This window comes from Carettochelys insculpta, chromosome 5 (assembly GCF_033958435.1).
Source record: "Carettochelys insculpta isolate YL-2023 chromosome 5, ASM3395843v1, whole genome shotgun sequence".
In the NCBI taxonomy this organism is placed as follows: Eukaryota; Metazoa; Chordata; order Testudines; family Carettochelyidae; genus Carettochelys; species Carettochelys insculpta.
The window spans coordinates 81792990-81812118 of record NC_134141.1 but is presented as its reverse complement, the minus strand read 5'-3'; the positions used below and the strand labels follow the sequence as shown (position 1 = coordinate 81812118).

The 19129-nt window shown below is 45.4% G+C and overlaps 1 protein-coding gene across 2 annotated transcripts in view; it reads right to left on the bottom strand.

Moving 5' to 3' along the window:
• The window catches only part of SSBP2 (single stranded DNA binding protein 2), a 276155-nt gene that overhangs the window by 19784 nt on the left and 237242 nt on the right, over positions 1–19129 (bottom strand). For both annotated transcript variants that reach the window (XM_074995386.1, XM_074995387.1), the window contains 4 exons: positions 17157–17192; positions 9101–9155; positions 6665–6735; positions 654–732 (listed from right to left, as the gene is read on the bottom strand). In XM_074995386.1, the coding sequence (XP_074851487.1) occupies positions 654–732; positions 6665–6735; positions 9101–9155; positions 17157–17192 (241 nt within the window). The remainder of the gene's footprint in view (positions 1–653; positions 733–6664; positions 6736–9100; positions 9156–17156; positions 17193–19129) is intronic.

Genomic DNA, 19129 nt, shown 5'->3' with positions numbered 1-19129 from the left:
ATTTTAATTAGTCCTATAACTACCATGTTATTGTCAGGCTACAACATATTAGCAAAAGTTTGCAATAAAGTTAAGAGTTTTTAATTGACTTGGAAATAATGTGCATTGTTTCAATTAAAAATAAAGACATTTTACAAAAAATATACATAAAAGTTCTGCTACAAAATCACAAGATAGCCTTATAAGTAATCTAGGGAGTACTAAAACATGCTCCATAAATAAGGACTGTTGAGAATTTGCTACATATTTGAATTTTAATTCCCCAGGATCAGTCCGCCAAAGATGGTTTTGGTGCATTCTTTCCTTAGGTTGAATACCATTTTTCTCATTTTACCACAGCCTTCTCCGCTCTCCTCCTCATTCTCATTCTTCCAGACATGTTGTCTCACAATCTTCAGTTTCTGGGCTAAATTCAGGCCTAAGCTATGCTTTTTGGCATAACCTAAAGTGCAGGGCAGAAAGTCTGCAAGGAAAAGTTGGGGTTGAAGCACTGCCAACCATGAACTTCTGATTGATGTTGATACAGTGTTTTTAATTTTCAAATTATTTTCATGTACAACCTGCCCCCATTATTTAGAGCTGTGGATACTATGGAGTTAGTCATAAAAACATTTCCAAAATCAGTATTCATTAATTTTGTTATAATTCCTTACCTAAAGATCCATTCATATGATGTGATTCCATTCCACCTAGTCCCCCCATAGGTCCATCTGACCCTGGGCCCATTGGAAACTGTAAAAAGGATAATGAAAATATATTAACATTCATATTAATTCATTAATATATTGCAGATAATCTAATAAAACATTTATAAATACAAAAATAGAAATGGAAAAACTGAATAGTATAATCTATTTCTGAATGAATTATTTCTGTGATTTTCATTTACATTGTCTTCATTTCTATGTTTTTTTTCCAGCATTTACCTCAGTTACTGTGTAGTGCACTCACTTCTGGAGAAATTCATTTCTGTGCAGCTTTAGCCTGTGGCCTATGCACTGCTTATGTTCTACTTAAGTATTATGATTGAGACTTGCAAAAGCACTCAGTGTTGACTAAAAACTACTCCTGTTGAAGTTAATGGCCAGCACAGATCTCTCTTGGAAATCCTACCCTACCTGTGGTGCTCATCACAACGAACTACAGAGCATTACCACTGCAACAATAGTTCTGCCAGTTCAGACTTTTAGAGTTTATCATTACACCTGGTATTCAAATTGAAAACATAGATATTTACAGCACTTCTGGATAAACATGCAATGAATTTCAATAAATGTAATTTAACCATTACTTAAATTCTTGTGGCCTTTTTTCAAATGGTCCTCTAATTCCATGGTCTGTGTGCATAAATGGCAACTAAATTGAGGGCAAATACAAGGGTTAGAAAGAGACGACATTTCTTTTTAACAATCCAAGTTTTCATCACTTCCAGAATGGCTGGATGTTTTCCTAAAATAATCAGGGGTGTCACAGTTAACGTTCAATGGTCGTCATCAGGCCCACCAAAGAGGGAGGCAAAGAGGGCAGTTGCCCGGGGTTTCAGAGCAGCAGCTGGAGCTCCGGGACCCTTTGAAATGCCATGGTACTGCTCCAGCTATGCATGGCTGGCAGGGAGTGGGGGAAGGAATAGCACCACAGTCTGAGTGATATTGAGGGCTGACTACCCCAGGCCCTGCCCCATTTGCTTTTGGCCACATCCCTTCTGGGCCACAGAGTCACCCCTCTCCTCATGCACACACACTGCCCTGAGGCCTGCAGTGGCTGTTGGCACCACTGATTGCTATTAAATTTCATATTTAACAATTTACTTAAATGAACAAGGCAGATCTCACCCTTCATAAAGCTACTGATTTTATCCCTCTGCAGAACTGGTAAGACATCATTGACCAGGTCACATTCAGCAGTTGTCCTTACATTAAGAAGTAGAAAAATGTTTCTGTAATGAACGTTTAAGTTCTGCACAGACTGATGAAGGCTATCAGATGAGTTCTGACAGGGTGTACTACTATGGACCAGAACAGCAGCCCCAGGGTGACAAATTTATTTATATTTAGTCATCTCTCCGACTTACATGCAGTGCTTGAAGTTCTTACGTGTTCAGGTTGAACCTCTCTTGCCCGGAACCCTCAAGAGCTGACCAGTGCCAGATGAGAGAATGTTCTGGACGATAGGAGGTCAATATTTTCTAGCACATGACCAACACTTCCCACTATCTATAAAATGCTCCCATGGCGTGCGTCTCCAATAGCCTCTGACAACCGAAGTCCAGCTCCTGGCCTTCACGTGTGGCTTAGTTTCTAAGCCCGGCGAAACTGTTTGCACTGACAGGAGAAGGGGCGAAGGCGGGCGACTGGCGCCTTCAAACCAGCTGCTTCGGGCAGATGGGGCTCGTCAGCCTGGGAAGGCTGCCCACCTAGGAGAAGGAAACTCTGATTTAAAACCTCTGCTGCCTTGCGGCGATACCTAGTCATGGGAAAGGCTTCGGGAGTAAACCCTGAGGAAAACTCCGGAGATGGAGCCCCTAAGGCAGTTTGAGGTTGTGCTCAATCTCACTCTGGCAGCTCCTGTGACGACATTGGTGCCAAGCTGTACTGGCTTCCGCCTTTCCCTTGGATTACATCAGTGGTGTGGAGAGGGGGAACCTGCTGCTGGGCATCAGCTGGTTCTTCAAACTTACTTGCCCAGGCTTGCACCCTGGAGAGGACACTCCGGCATCGCTTTCTGAGCGGTGACACAACATGGGAAGCAGCAGTTACCGGTATTAAGCCACTGCACTCGATTGGCGCAGAGCGAGGCGCCAGGGGTTGCTTCCGATGGTGGGAGAGATCTTTGCATCTCATTGGGCAGCTACCGCCCGCCTCAAGCTGGGCAGCCCCCATCCAAGTAGGTGCTGCCTTGCCACAGTCCACTTGCTCCACTGGGTGTGTGGGGCTTAGGGAATCACCGACAGGTGGATCGTTAACCTTACACCAGGCAAAGCAAACAAGCAACAAAATAATCCAGCCTTCAGGCTGGGCACATGGAATGTAAGGACCATGACTCTGGGCCTTACAGAAGACCTACAGACCATTAGTAACCCCCGGAAGACAGCAATCATTAACAACGAGCTGAGAAGACTGCGGATGGACATCATGGCCCTCCAGGAAACAAGGCTATCATCCTCTGGATGTCTCAGGGAGAAGGACTTTTCCTTTTTCTGGCATGGGAAGCCTCCAGAAGAGACCAGAGAACATGGTGTTGGCTTCACAATCAGAAACAGCCTAGTTGGCTCAGTCATACCACCAAATGTGGGAACTGAGAGAATGCTGAAAATCCAGCTTCAAACACCAGTGGGCATGGTCAACATCTTCAGCGTCTATGCGCCTACTTTAACTTCTGCCCAGGAAGTTAAGGACAAGTTCTATGATGCACTTAGCATTGCCATCAGTGAGGTACCTTCCCATGAGCCGCTATTCATCCTTGGCGACTTCAACGCCAGAGCTGGCAGCGACCACCACAGCTGGCCATGCTGTCTAGGACAGTTTGGAACAGGGAAGATGAATGAAAACGGACACGCCTCCTTGAACTCTGCTCCCAACATGACCTCTGCATAACCAATACCTTCTTCAACATCAAACCCCAGCACAAAGTTTTGTGGCGACACCCAAGATTGAAACATTGGCACCAGCTTGACCTCGTCCTCACCAAACGCAGCTGTTTAGGTAATGTCAGGGTGACACGTAGCTACCACAGCGCAGACTGTGACACTGACCATTTGCTTGTGTGTAGTAAGGTGCACATCCACCTGCGAAGATTCTTTCGCTCCAGGGAGGCCGCGCATTGACACTGGCAAGACTCGTGACCCTTCAAAAGTATGCGAGTTTGTCCAAGCGCTTGAAGAGGCCTTGCTCCGCCCAGACGACACTGATATCAGCAAGAGGTGGGAACAACTACGGGACACTATCTATAATACTGCGATATCTACCTTTGGGAAGAAGACAGTCAAGTCTGCTGATTGGTTTGAGGCCCACACCGAAGTCCTGATGCCCCTGATTGAGAAGAAGAGACAGGCACTGGCTGCATCCAGGTCCTCTCCCAGTGAGGTGAACCTGCAGGCGCTCCAATCTGCTTGGAGTCAAGTGCAGCAGGTTGCTCGGCGGTGTGCCAATGATTACTGGCTCCAACTCTGCTCCAAGATTCAGCAGGCCACGGACACTGGTAACACGCGAGGAATGTACGATGGGATCAAGCAGGCCATCGGTCCATCACAAAGAAAGACTGCCCCACTTAAGTCGGCCACAGGCAAGGTCTTGAAGGACAGAACCAAGCTGATGGAACGCTGGGTGGAACACTACTCACAGTTGTATGCCAGAGAGACCGTAGTTACAGAGAGAGCCCTGAATGCCATCGAGCCTCTGCCCACCATGACTGAACTCGATGCTGAGCACACCTTGGAGGAACTCAGTGATGCGCTAAAAGCACTCTCTTCTGGAAAAGCCCCAGGGAAAGATGGTATTCCCTCAGAAATTCTCAAATGCGCCAACGGTACCCTAGTTTCAGAGCTGCATGGAATACTTTGCCAATACTGGAGAGAAGGCAGCGTACCGCAAGATATGAGGGATGCTAACATCATTACTGTCTACAAGAACAAGGGTGACAAAAGCAATTGTAACAACTATCACGGCATGTCCCTTCTCAGTACCGTGGGGAAGCTATTTGCACGTGTTGTTCTGAAGGGGCTTAATGTTCTTGCGGAGAGAGTCTATCCTGAGTCTCAGTGTGGGTTCAGAGCTGAACGGTCCACCATAGACATGGTTTTCTCTGTTAGGCAACTACAAGAAAAGTGCAGGGAGCAGAACAAACCTTTGTATGTTCCCTTCATCAACCTGACCAAGGCATTTGACCTTGTCAGCAGAAAAGTTCTGTTTGTGATTCTGGCTAAGATCAGCTGTCCCCCAACTCTGCTCAGCATTATTAGGGCCTTCCATGAAGGCATGAAGGGGACCGTCGTATATGATGGATCCACATCCGAACCCTTTGAGATTCTCAGCCGAGTGAAGCAGGGGTGTGTGCTGGCTCCAACACTGTTTGGCCTCTTCTTTGCAGTTTTGCTCAAATATGCCTTCAGAACTGCTACAGAGGGCACCTCTCTCCACACGAGAACGGATGGCAACCTCTTCAAACTGTCGAGGCTTAGAGCAAAGACCAGGGTGCTTACAAAGAGTCTAAGGGAGTTCCCTTTTGCTGACGATGCAGCTATTGCTGCTCACACTCAGCAGGAACTGCAGTCACTCATAACTCGCTTTGTGGATGCATGTATGGAATTTGGCCTCACAATCAGCTTAAAGAAGACCCAGATGATGGGCCAAAATGTGGGTAACAAGCCATCTATCAACGTGCTAGACTACAAACTGGAAGTCGTCCATGAGTTCGTGTACCTAGGCTCGATGATCTCGGACAACTTGTCACTTGATAGCAAGATCAACAAGCTCATTGGAAAAGCCACCACAATGTTCTCCAGGCTGACGAAGAGAGTATGGGCTAACAATAAGCTCACTGTACACACCAAGGTGCAGGTCTACACAGCCTGTGTTTTGAGCACATTGATGTACGCCAGTGACACATGGACTTTGCGTTCAAAACAAGAGCAGCGGCTCAACACATTCCACATGCGCTGCCTTAAGTGCATACTCGGCATCTCATGGCAGGACAAGGTCTCCAACAGCGCAGTGCTTGAGAGGGCAGGCACCGCCTCCATGTTCACCTTTCTCAAAAAGAGGCGTATGCGCTGGCTGGGCCATGTCTCACGCATGACGGATGGCCGAATACCGAAGGACCTCCTCGTCGGCGAACTGGTGTCTGGAAAGAGGCCGAAAGGGCGACCTAAATTGTGCTACAAGGACACATGCAAGCGTGACCTTAGCGCTCTCTCTATCAGTGTGAACACCTGGCATTCGCTTGCCTCAGACAGGCATGCCTGGAAACAGAGAGTGAAGGAAGCTCTTGTTATGTATGAAACTACCTTGGTGAAGGAAGCGGAAGACAGAAGAGCCCTCAGGAAGATCCGTGCCTGTGATACCAGAGCGACATCTGCCTGCTGCTGCTCACAGTGCAGAAAGGACTGCCACTCTCTCATTGGACTGCACAGCCACAGAAGACGCTGCTCGAACCAGTCCAACTGGAGCGCAAACCCAAGATCCCTCGAGATCGAAGGATGCCTACTACTACTACTACTACCACCAACACTTCCACTGCAGGTAAATCAGAGCTAACTAACAGAGTACATAACACTGAGAGCCAGGACTGCTAGCTGTAAACAAACTTTATTGGGCCACAGGAAACTTGGCCACACCTATGCAAAGTGGTCATTGAGCTAACTAAAATCGTGCCAGACTATGGAGTTTGATGGATGAGAGCATTCTGGACTAGAGAGGTTTAACCTGTACAAATGTCAAGACATTCAAGGTGTAAAAGGCTGTTGTATACATAGCACATGACTGATTCAAAATGTTTTTAAGACATTAAAAATGCAGAAAAAATGAATTTTGTTGACAGGAAGTAAGTGCAGTGTACCCACTCAAAATGGGGAAAATAAGCATGATTCAGATGTGAATGTCTGGTGAGTCACTGAATGAATCAAACAGGCCTGCACAGTGCTGAAAAAACACAATAACTGCATACTTACATTAGGTCTGTTGGGTCCAGGTGGTACTGCATTCATTAAAGTGTACATGTTGTCTCCAGAGTTGGTTGAATCTGAAACAAATATTATTTGAAAGACAAAGATGTGATTTGAGATAAAACTGCTCATCTACTATAATTTCTCATAATTTTTGTAATATTTCTCCTACGTCTGAGCCATTTCACTCACTCAAAATACGGGAGACTATTTCATAGTATCTCTATTCTTAGTCAAATGGCAGATCTATGAAAAGGAATAATTTCAATGCTTTCTAAATGGTTGCTGTGACTACTTCTAGACTGAGTTTACGCATCATTGTTAATATGTCTATAAATCATCAACAATTTGTAACCACTTAGTTCCTAAAATAGTTTTTCTAAAACATTCAGATTACTAGCTTTCTGCAGTCTCTATGAAAGGAGAATTTCTCACTTACTAAAACACTTTTTGTGCTCTGATTTCCACCAATGCTAATTAATGGGTATTCCTTATGCAGATTTCAGGTTAGCAGCAGCAGATGCAAAGCTCTCGTATTCTTGTCTGTCAGACAGATCAACTCCATTTCCTTTCCCCTCCCCAAGGCTTGAAGATTTCCACAGCTACAATATAGATTTTAACTAACAAGATAATACATAATACATCCTATGGAACTACTTGACTGAACTAAGGGATGAGAAGAAGCCAGGGTTCAAAAAATAAATTACTTGGTAAATAATACTTGATTTTGAGTCTTGGCTTGCCACTAAATGTTAGCATTCCTGAAAGACAGTTTGCAGAGAAGGAAAGGCAAAAAATATAGCCAGGAGGAACATAGGGAAAACATCTTCCCAAAAATATAGCAGTTAAAAACATTTGGACAGAGACATCCCATCCAACAAAAATAATTAGTTGAGATGGGAAAGACTTCCAGAAAATCTCTGCAAATCACCAAGTGATGAACACATCTGCAAAAGGACACATCCAAACATGGAATCACATCTCTGTGGTTTGTAGAAAGAATGACAAGAGAGCCACGTAGCTACATTCCATGCTCTCTCTACAAAATCTTCACCCTCTCTACCCTAGAGGCAATGCAACAAAGACCAAGAAAGCTTTGAGTTTAACAGCGTACAGGCTGCTCACCACTTTCTGAGACAAAGTGGGGACAGTGGGAGACCCCATGCATGTCCTTTGAAACAGCTTCTTTTACCTTCATCCAAACAAAAACAACAGTTCCTTAAGGGAAAGCTTGTTCATGGTCTGTACTGGTCCCTTACATATGTCACTGGCAATTTACTGCAGCGTCAAGCATTTGTAGAAGAACATGCATAAGAGGGGCTTGTTTTTACATTGAGATACTTAAATATTTAACTGCCAGCACACATTAGTTATCTTCTTCAGCAATTAACAGGAAAATAGTCCTCCTTTTTTCTTCTATCACAGATGGCATTTTTAAAATTCTACCCACATGTTTAATGAGGTTTTTCCATTAGTGTAAGGAAAATTTCCACAGAAGGGATGGGAAGCTCTGCTTCTGGCTCTTAAAAAAAATTTCCCTATCCTTTATGCAAGTAATGATGGCAGGTGGGTATGAGTATGTGAGTCTGAAGATGTAAAATGTTCTAAAGATGGAAAGATCCCTAGAAGTAGAGTTCTGTGACCTGTTGGTGGAGGAAAGGAAGATGAGAAGGAGATGTGCTTCTTAGAAGTGGAAGATTGCCAGAAGTCTGACTGATCTAAGGAAGATTGATGAAGTTGGGACACCAGAACAGAGGCAAACACCTTCTGTGTACCAGATCCCTTGTGCTATCCATGGAAAGAGAGGACGAGTCATGTACGTCCACCCTCCTCAACCTCTTCCAATTTTTCTTTCATGTTATGAACTTTGCAGAACCTTGAGATAGGGGAATGCTTGCCACTCTTCTTAATGCATAACTAGCTGGCTGAGCCGAACCTATAGGGCAGTCCTTTAAACTCCCTCTTGAAGTGTTCCCCAGCAAAATACTCCAGGGCAATCTCACAGGATGCATAAAAGTTATTGGCAAATGCATGCGGAACATAACTAGCAGAAACAATGCACATTCTGTGTTAGCTCTTTTTCCTTGCTGTTGCTAATTGAGACCAGGAAAAAATGGTCTTGAGAGCCCTGGAAGGAAGCAGTAAAATTAAATTAGCAACCATACTGTCCCTCTCTCCAGAAGAGCAGGAGGAACACACAGGAGGGAGGGAGGAAGGAAGGGAGAGGGAGAGAGTGAAAATGAGAGAAGAGTACAGAAGTGTGAGCTTTACACTGACCATTGCTTGCTGAAATATACATAAGGTGGATCTGTCCATTAATCTGCACTGGTAGCAAATAGGCACAGGAAGACCTAGAATACGGAACTCTTATATTACCTACTTTCCCACCCCCCAAGAATGTTATTTACATTGTGTGTAAATTTTCTCATTAGATTTGGATACCTGCTGGACTAGGCATGATGGGTGTTCCTGGTGGTCCTCCACCCCCTGGGGGACCCTAAAAAGGGTAAAAATATTTGGTTAATATATAAGGAAAAATATTGCAGTAAAGACTGAAGACAATCCAAGTGACAAAGCACCTCATAAACCTGAGTTGTTCTGGTGAAAGTGAACACATTTCCACAGAATGAAAGAAAAATGCATTCCAGCTGGTATTCTCTTGAAACTAGTGCAGGTTTGCCGATATGGGGAGGGAGGGTAAAAATGGGCAACTGCCCCGGGGCATGGGCATTCAAAAGCGCCCAGGGCTCCTGGCTGCCACTACTGTGGCAGTGGGGATGGCCAGGGACCCTGGCCCTTTAAATTGACACCAGAGCCATACACAGTGTGGTCCAGGAGGTGCTGAAGGGAGAGACTAGCTCCAGCCCCAGCTCTGCCTGAGCCATCTCCCTTCTGAGAGTGTACAGCTGCCTCCCCACCCCACCTGGCTCAAGGGCCTGGTGATTCTGTCAGTCGCCCTGAACTAGGGAATTTACTATGGTAGTGTCACGGATCTGCAGGCTTAAGTACTGAATCCCAGTATGTGTAGATCTGTGGATCCAGAGAGATCCACTGCTTAGGAACTTTAGGTTCCCCTACTGTCTGCTAGTACTGGAATAGAGAGAGGATGCTTCGTTCAGGGCTGGGGGCTATTAATACACAGCTGATTATCTGAACATACTTGTTGCACCTCCAAAACCTGGCATTCTTTGGTCTGGCAACATCCCTCATCTAGTAGGACAAGGGATGCTCCTGGACCAGTGGGCTGGGGCAGGAAGGCAAGCTAAGCCCTTTGCGGGGCAAGGGCTGGAGAGCCAGCATCCCCCAGCAGCTCTGTGGAGCCGGGGCTGGGGTGCCAGATTCCCCCCAGCTGCCACGCACAGAGCTGGGGCAGGGGCCGGGGAGCCGGAGTCCCGCAGCTGTCCTGTGCAGGGCTGGGGCTGAGGAGCTGGCATCCTGCAGCTGCCCTGCACACGGAGCTAGAGCCAGGACCAGGGAGGAGAGCCTGCTGAAGCAGTGAGCTATGCAGGACAGCGGAGGTGGCTGGGGACCAGGGGGCATTAGCCTCCCCTGGTCCAGTGAAATCCCTTGTTTGGGACCACTGGGGTCCTGAGGGTGCCAGACCAGGGAGGTGGAACCTGTATTGTCAATTTTCCAGCTGGCATTGTTCTCTCCTGACTGACTGTGATGCAGAAAGTGGTTAATTGTAGTGTCAACACCGGCAGAAGGAGGAGGAGATGAGTTGTTCCACTGAAGTGAGGACACCAGGAAGAAGTCTCTGTGAGATGTGACATGTGTGGCACAAATTTGGTGGATACAAGCCCTGATAATTTCAGTTCATAAAACACCACACATTCTCTTTGTTCATATTAGTGCTTGTATAACGCAGGATAAATGACTGGAGATCAATGTCCAAGTATCAGCACAAGATCAGCTTGGTAAATGAGAGCACAGATTTGCAGTTATATAGCTGTACATTAAAGAATAAAGAATGGGAGCTCATCTAGTATTTGCTAAATTCACTTAAAATAACAAATGTGTATCTTCTTTTTTTCTGTTAATCTTCTGGATTTCCCTCTTTCTATTTTTCTTCTATGAAAAAAACATTTAAATAGACTCCCCTGGTTATTAAACAAGCTTGTTTTCTCCAGAAAAATTACTCATATTATTTTGTTCTAAACAAGTTAAATCATCAGCATCATAATTTCTTATGTGCCACATTTGCAGCTACAGTCAAAACTTGAAGCAATGTGAAAAGCTGACTGGTGACAGTTTTGACTCAAATATTCTCATATGCAGTAAAAAATGAACCCTGAAATTTTCCAAAATAAAAAACACTATACGTTGCTATTATGATAAAGCAATTTCATAGCAGTAGGTCTGTATTAAATTTTAAAAATAGAACATATGCTATCAAAATATACTCTGTCAGTTTCAGAGCTCTGTTCAATATCTTCATCAATGATTTAGGTAATGGCATAAAGAGTATGCTTATCAAGGCTGCAGATGATACCAAGCTGGGAGGCTTTGCCAGCGCTTTGGAGGATAGGGTCAGAATTCAAAATGATCTGAACAGACTGGAGAAATGGTCTGAGGAAAACAGAATGAAGTTTAATAAGGACAAATGCAAAGTACTCCACTTAGGGAGCAACAATCAGTTTCACACATACAAAACAGGAAGTGATTCCCTAGGATGGAGTACCGCAGAAAGATATTTAGGGGTACTAGTGGACCACAAACTGAGTATGAGTCAATAGTGTAACACTGTTGAAAAAAAAATCATTCTGGGATGCATTAACAGGAGTGTTGTGAACAAGACAAGTAATTCTTCTGCTCTACTTGGTGCTTTTTAGGCCTCAGTTGGAGTACTGTGCCCAGTTCTGGGCCACATGTTTTAGAAAAGATGTGGAAAAATTGGAAAGGGTCCGGAGAAGAGCAACTAAAATGATTAATGGGCTAGAAAATATGGCCTACGGGAGAAGACTGAAAGAACTGGGTTTATTTAGTTTGGAAAACAGAAGGCTAAGAGGGCACATGACAGTAGCTTTCAACTACCTAAATGGGTGTTACAATGAGGGAGAAAAATTATTCTCCTTAGCCTCTGATGATAGGACAAGAAGCAATAGGGTTAAACTGCAGTGAGGGAGGATTAGGTGGATATTAGGAAAAACTTCCTAAATATCAGGGTGGTTAAGCACTGGAATAGCACTGGTTAAGCACAGGGTGGTTAAGCACTGGTCTAGGATAGTTGTAGAATCTCCATCATTGGAATTATTTAAGAACAGGTCAGATAAATATCTAACAGTGATGATCTAAATGGTGCTTGGTCCTGCTGTGAGGGCAGGTGACTGGGCTTGATGACCTCTTGAGGTACCTTCCAGTTCTGGGATTCTGTGCAACAGAATGATTTTGTTTCAAGATCTGTTCACTTCATGTCAAGGAGCATATTGATATTTCAAAGTGTGATTGTTGCTGTTTGCCTAAAGGGGCATTGCTGAGATTTGCTATAACATGAGCAAAACATTTTTGGAAGGCAGGCAGGGAAGAGTTTTAGAATTAGAATAACTGAAAAATATCTTTGTGTGTCTGACCAAACACAACCCATACAGGCTGTGAAGCAGCAGCGATGCATTTATGAACACTATTTCCAGGCTTATACAACACTTATAGTCAGTAAAGCTCCATTAGTAACTGTACCAGCTCAGAGGCAACGGCAGCAAACAAAATACTTGAAATATTTGTGCGTTAATACCACTGGCTGCAAATAATGAGTAAACTTAACAAATAACTTTAAACACAAATCTATTATCCATTTGACATGCCCCTATATGCCACCAATTTACATAGACTTCCAACCCCTTAAATATCTGGCAATGTAACCTACATACTACCAGTCCTGATCCTGCACTTCTCCCTAAATAGTGCATTGAGCAAAACCAGGGGATGTCCCCTTTGTTTACTAACAAGGCCTGTTCCACTACAGATGTCATGTAGACCGTAAGTGACGGTTAGATCCTCTACTCTGACTGCCTGTGTATCACTGGCAAATCAATTTAATCCAGTTATCTCTGTGTAGGTTAAGTGGACAGATGAGACCACTCTGACCATCTAGTCTTATCTATATTATAGAGGCCCTAACTTTTCCAAATTCTTTCTACAGCATAACATTAGAAATAAATATCCAATCTTGATTTAAAAATTGACACTCATGGAGACTCTACCAGGGCCCTTCTAAAAGCTAATCGCTCTCACAATTTGAAATTTATAGACTAACAGAAAAGTTTAGAGCATGAGCTTTCGTGAGTTAACTCACTTCTTCAGATGCTGGTCCTGGAAATCTGCAAGGCCAGGTATAAATAGGCCAGAGCAAGGCTGGGGATAACGAGGTTAGCTCAGTCAGGAAAGCTGAGTTGTATTGTCATCAGTAGATCTGGAGGTGTGGACTCCAAGAGAGGGGAAGCTGCTTTTGTATTTAGCTAGCCATTCACAGTCTTTGTTTAATCCTGAGTTGAGGGTATTGAATTTGCAGATGAATTGTAGCTCAGCAATTTCTCTTTGGAGTCTGGTCTTGAAATTTCTTTGCTGTAGGATAGCTACTTTTAAATCTGCTATTGTGTGGCCTGGGAGATTGAAGTGCTCTCCTATGGGTTTTTGTATATTGCCATTTCTGATGTCTGATTTGTGTGCATTTATTCTTTTACGTAGAGACTGTCCAGTTTGTCTGATGTATATGGCAGAGGGGCATTGCTGGCACATGATGGCATAAATTACATTGGTAGATGTGCAGCTGAATGAACCCACGATGGTGTGGCTGATCCGGTTAGGTCCTCTAATGATGTTGCTGGTATGCATATGTGGGCAGAGCTGGCAACGAGGTTTGTTGCATGGATGGGTCCCTGAGATAGAGTGACTGTGGTGCGGTGTATAGTTGCTTGTTAGGATTTGTTTTAGGTTGGCAGGTTGTCTGTGAGCAATGATAGGTCTGCCTCCCAAGGCCTGTGAAAGTGTGGGATCATTGTCCAGGATGGGTTGTAGATCCCTGATGATGCGCTGTAGAGGTTTTAGCTGAGGACTGTAGGTGATGGCTAGTGGTGTTCTGTTGGTTTCTCTCTTGGGCTTGTCCTGTAGCAGGAGGCTTCGTGGCACACGTCTGGCTCTGTTGATTTGTTTTCTCACTTCCTCAGGTGGGTATTGCAGTCTCAAGAATGCTTGGTGCAGATCCTGTAGGTGTTTGTCTCTGTCGGAGCATCTGAAGAAGTGAGTTAACTCACGAAAGCTCATGCTCTAAACTTTTCTGTTAGTCTATAAGGTGCCACAGGACCCTTCGTTGCTGCTACAGATCCAGACTAACATGGCTACCCCTCTGATAATTTGAAATTTGTCCCAGTTTTTTTTTAATATGAATTTATCTGGTTTTAGATTCTAGCCACTGCTGCTTTGTATGCCTTTGTCTGCTAAATTAAAGAGCCCTCTGGCATCCAGCATTTTCTCCCATGAAGACATGATTTAAGCAGATCACTTCTCTTATTTTTGATAAACTAAAACTGAACTCACTCAGTCTCTGACTGTGAGGAATTTTTTCCAGCATTGAAATGATATTTCTTTCTTTTTTGCACTCTCAGGCCAGTTTTTCAACATCCTTTCAAAAAAAGTCATAGACTACAAACTGTCAGGAAAACATTCTGGGCACCAGGAGAGGTTATTTCTCTCATGCAGTATTTGGAGCTCTCCAGACTGCTCTGGGTACTTCATGTCACATGTTCTTGCACTTCCTGTGCCTTTGATCAAAGATTATCAAGAGTGGTGCCTCTTCAGCCACATATGTGCCCTACACATCCTTGTTCCCCATAGCGATGATCTATAGGGCTGCCTGGGCAAACTATCCTCTGTTCCCTACTGCAGGGATGCACAAAGTGGGGTGTGTGACATTTTGTAATGGGGGAACAGCATGATTGGCTTTCCCCGACCCCCGTGGCTTCTGCTGCCTACCCAGCCCTCTGCTTTCTCCTGTGAGGCCTCCACCACTGTTGTTGCCAATGGAATGTCCCCCTCTGCTGCTGGGCCAATCAGAATGTGCAGAGGCCCTGTGTCAAGCAGCAGGGGCAGCTGGTGAGTTCCCAGCTTCATAAGGTACCTCTCGGGGTCCCACCCCCTGAGCACCACTCTTCCTTCAGGGCACACCTTGCAGCCTCCCTGCACCCCCTTCCTGAACACCTCCCCCACCCCCACATCCCTGTGGTCCTCCCACAGGTTGAGAGGACCCCATCTAATTGCAGGGCTCAAAAGTGGGACCTGATGTAAAAAATGTGCTCACCCTGCCCTACTGCAAGATCCCACCAGGGAAATGCAGAAGCAGAGGGGGCAGGCTGTGGACCACGCAGAGGGACACACATTTCAAAGGACTCCAGTTCATGCATAAGATGAATAACCTTTCTTTCTTCTTTGAGCAATGTCCATATAGGTGCTTCATTTTAGGTGACTCACTAACAATACAGGGTAGCGAAGCTTTGCAGGAGATGCCAAAACTGAGGATAGAACAGCACTGCCAATTCCCTCATCTGACCTAGAGGCATGAACCAAAGCATTCTTGGAAAAAAGTATGTACTGAAACCCCAGTTTGAAAATGTCAGTGATTGGAACATCCTTGAGTAGTGTCACAGACATACACTGCATTGTGGTAGGATGGGCTAACACACTAGAACAGCAGTTCTCCAACTGTGAGGCATGAGGAGGTTCTAGGGGATGCATGAGTCCATAAAAAAGGACGCATCAGCCTTTTTTTTCTTTTTTTTTTTGTCCTAGATGCCTTTTGACTTGAAATGAGCCCACAATCAGATTTATTTTTCCAGTTTATTTATCAAGTATATAAAGGCTTCTCTTTCAGGCTATAGATAGTGTTGCCACTTCATTAAAAAACACCAATAAAAAGAAAAAGGCAAATGTAATAGAAAATTCCTCCAAATAACAGCAATAACTAGCTCACATTTGCAAGAAACATATTAAAGACTGCTCCTCTCCCAAAAATAAACCTTCTCTGGAGAGGAACAGATTTAGGATATTACAAACAAAGAGATAGGTGAGTTTGAATGTTGTGAGCAGTGCTCATTCCCTACACCCCACCAGCAGCTACCTTTTTTAATAAATCCAAAGATCTCAGCCTTGAACAGCTCTGCTAAATTCAGTCATGACTGTACAGCATGGGAAGCCAGGCAGGCAATTTCAGGTAGCATGGCCCCAGGCCATTTTGGACTTCATAACTCACAATGTTTTGCAGTTCAGCCAGAAACACAGGCAGCCAATGCAGTTCATGAAATATTGGTATGATGTTCTCAGAGTGAGGAAGGGCTTGTATCTACATTCTAAACCAGCTTCAGTTTCCAAGTTATTCTGAGGAATAGGTGTATGCAGATGTTGTCTAATTTTAAAGTGACAAGGACATGAATCATGGTAGCAAGGTCCACATCCAAAAGAAACGGTCACAGCACCTTCTGGCCTCATGAAAATGAAAGAAAGAAGTCTGCTGAAATCTAATCTCCCAATGGAAACTGGGAATCCAACAAGCCTCCCAACTTGCAAACAAGAGTGACAAGTGGGAAACACACGCAGAGAAACTCATATAATTCTCACCCTTTCGTATCTTGGCCCTACTATTAAATGTGACAAAATGAGATCAAACAATGTTCCTTGGAAAACACAGATATCAATAATACACCCCAAAACAAGAAAAAAAAGTGTGATAGGAACCATCACTTTTCAGGGGAAATTCAGTGATGGTGGCCAAGGAAGCAGGAGTATGAGCTGACACAGCGTTATCCGGCTCCACTGATTTACAGACAACTATTTCATTGATAGGAAAAGTGTTTCCTAGATACAACAGGAAAAACTATTCAGGAATTAGAGTCCTTTGTGATAAAAGATCAGGGTGAGATATTATTATGGAATAATATATACTGAATATCAAAGAAGCTGCTAAACAAAGATAACTGTATTCACTTGAGGGCCAATCCAATCACAGCATAAAATTAATATTTGCCAAATAAATTAAGGTATATGTGGGAAAACATAGTTTTCAAGTCTTCAGGCAGTAATTATAAAGAACAAAGACTAAAAATCTCTCAAACATTAGCTGTGAGTGTCTTTTTAAGTGATGTGCTACATATCCTTTGGAAGGTTAGAACTTTTCTAGTTCTTCCAATGCTTATTTTTTTTCTGCAGAGCTTCAAAAATTCAAGAAAAGGCTGTTTTTTCTCCTTTAGTACTGTAGTATTATATTGGTTATAGAAACATATGCTGAAGTAAACCAAAGCACTCAAGGCAATTTTGACCAGACTGATAACTGTTCTAGTAATGAATACCAACATATGTGCTGTAGATGGCAGACAAAACAACTAAACACAGATCAGATGTTCACTTCTCAACCAATACACAAGGGTTCTTCTTAACATCTGGACAACTATTTTGGTGCCTAAATAACTTGTAACATCAATTCTAATGAGCAAAAACACTCAAAGGTACTTACTACATAGTTCCCAGGAGATGCTGAAGAGTATGGTATCTAGAAAGTAAAGCAAAATAAAATATTTATTTTCCATTAAGATGGAGAAAGGAGGTCTACACCAAAATACACTGAGGATCCTATTCTGAAGCATATTTTAAAAGTCACTTTTAGTGATGAGGCAGAAGATAGGGAGCAAATACTGATGTTACACACAATGCTATCTGACTAGTAGGAAATGTCTCACTTTAAGGTGATGCTAAAGTAAAAAAGTGCAGTACACAGTCACAAAGACAAGCAAAAGATACTTTATATTCCAGTTTAAAGTTGCTGTGCCCCATAGAAAAATATTTGTTATGGCTTGCACTGAAAAGAATCAGGTTACATTCCAGAAATTGGTGGCTTCCTAGCACCTAAACCTGCAAAACATGGGTATATTTATGGTCATGTGTGCTATGGAAGTTGACAGAACTAAACAATACACATGCTTGAGTGTCTGCATCACTAGCCTCTTTAGATCCACACTATAGCCGCTTCTACACGTGCCAGCTACTTCGAAGTAGCCGCGCCAACTTTGAAATAGCGCCCGTCACGGCTGCACGTGGCGGGCGCTATTTCGAAGTTGACATCGACGTAAGGCGGCGAGACGTAGAAGTCGCTGTCCCCATTAGGAGATGGGAATAGCGCCCTACTTTGACATTGAACATCTAAGTAGGGAACGTGTAGCCGTTGCACGTCCCACAACATCGAAATAGTGGGGTCCGCCATGGCTGCCATCAGCTGAGGGGTTGAGAGACGCTCTCTCCAGCCCCTGAGCTCGATGGTCACCATGTGCAGCAGCCCCTTAAAGGTCGCCGCCCCCTGCCTTCCTGTGCAGGAAACTGAGAGAGTGTGCAGGTGGCAGCCCAGCCACGCGGCCAGCCTGCACACCCCTCTGCAGCCACAGAAACCCCCCACCGCTGCAATGGCCACCCACCAGCCCCCCAAGGCACCCCCCCAAGGGGAGCCAGGGCTCCCAGCCCGGCAGCCAGGCTGGGAAGCGGCAGTGGGGCCGCTCCTGGACGGAGGCTGAGCTTCGGGACCTGCTGGGGCTCTGGAGTGAGGAGGAGGTGCTCCAGGTAATGGGGAGCAAGAGGCAGAACGCAGATGCGTTCGCTTGGCTGGCCGAGGGCCTGGCTGCCCAGGGTCACCCTGCCCGCACTCCTGACCACGTCAGGAGTAAGGTGAAGGAGCTGCGGCAAGGTTACACCCGGGCCTGGGATGCGGCCGGCCGATCTGGGGCCGCCCCTGTCACCTGCCCCTTTTACAGGGAGCTCAGGGCCATCCTGGGCCCCTGGCATACCTCCTCCCCTCCGGCCACTCTTGATACCTTGGCCAATGAGCCCCAGCAGGCCCCGGAGGCGGAGTCCGCCCGGAGGTAAGCCCCGCATCCCAGGGCCCCCCCCAGGAGCCCCCCGCTGGGACGCCGGAGGAGGAGGAGGGGGAGTCCTCCTCCAGCGACGGGGGGCTCCAAATAATCCTGCGGTCACGGAGCTCCAGCAGGGCATCCGCCCACCGGGTGTCCCCCGACCATGGGAGTGGACCATCAGGTATGTACCCCCCAATGCACACCCCCGGGGTTGAGGGGCGGGGGTAACAGACATGACCAGGGCCCTCCACATGCCCAGATGACCATGGCCCCAAGGACAGCAGTGGCATGTCCCTCACAGGAGTGCATCAGCCCCTGCCCCCCCAGCACAACAGTGCCATGCCCCATCCCTGGGGATGGGGGGAGCGGAACCTAGGGTCCCCCGGGGGCAGGGGGTGGGACACCCATCAGCAGCAGCAGCATCTCCTGGGGACGGGGATGGGGAACCAGCAGCAGAGGGGTTGGGGGACAAGGGCCACGGCTCGGGGCCCACACTAACAGCTGTCTCCACTCTTCTTCCCCCGTGTTCCGCAGCTGCACCATCAGAAGGACCGGAGAGCACCGGCGAGGTGTCAGTGGTACCGGAGAG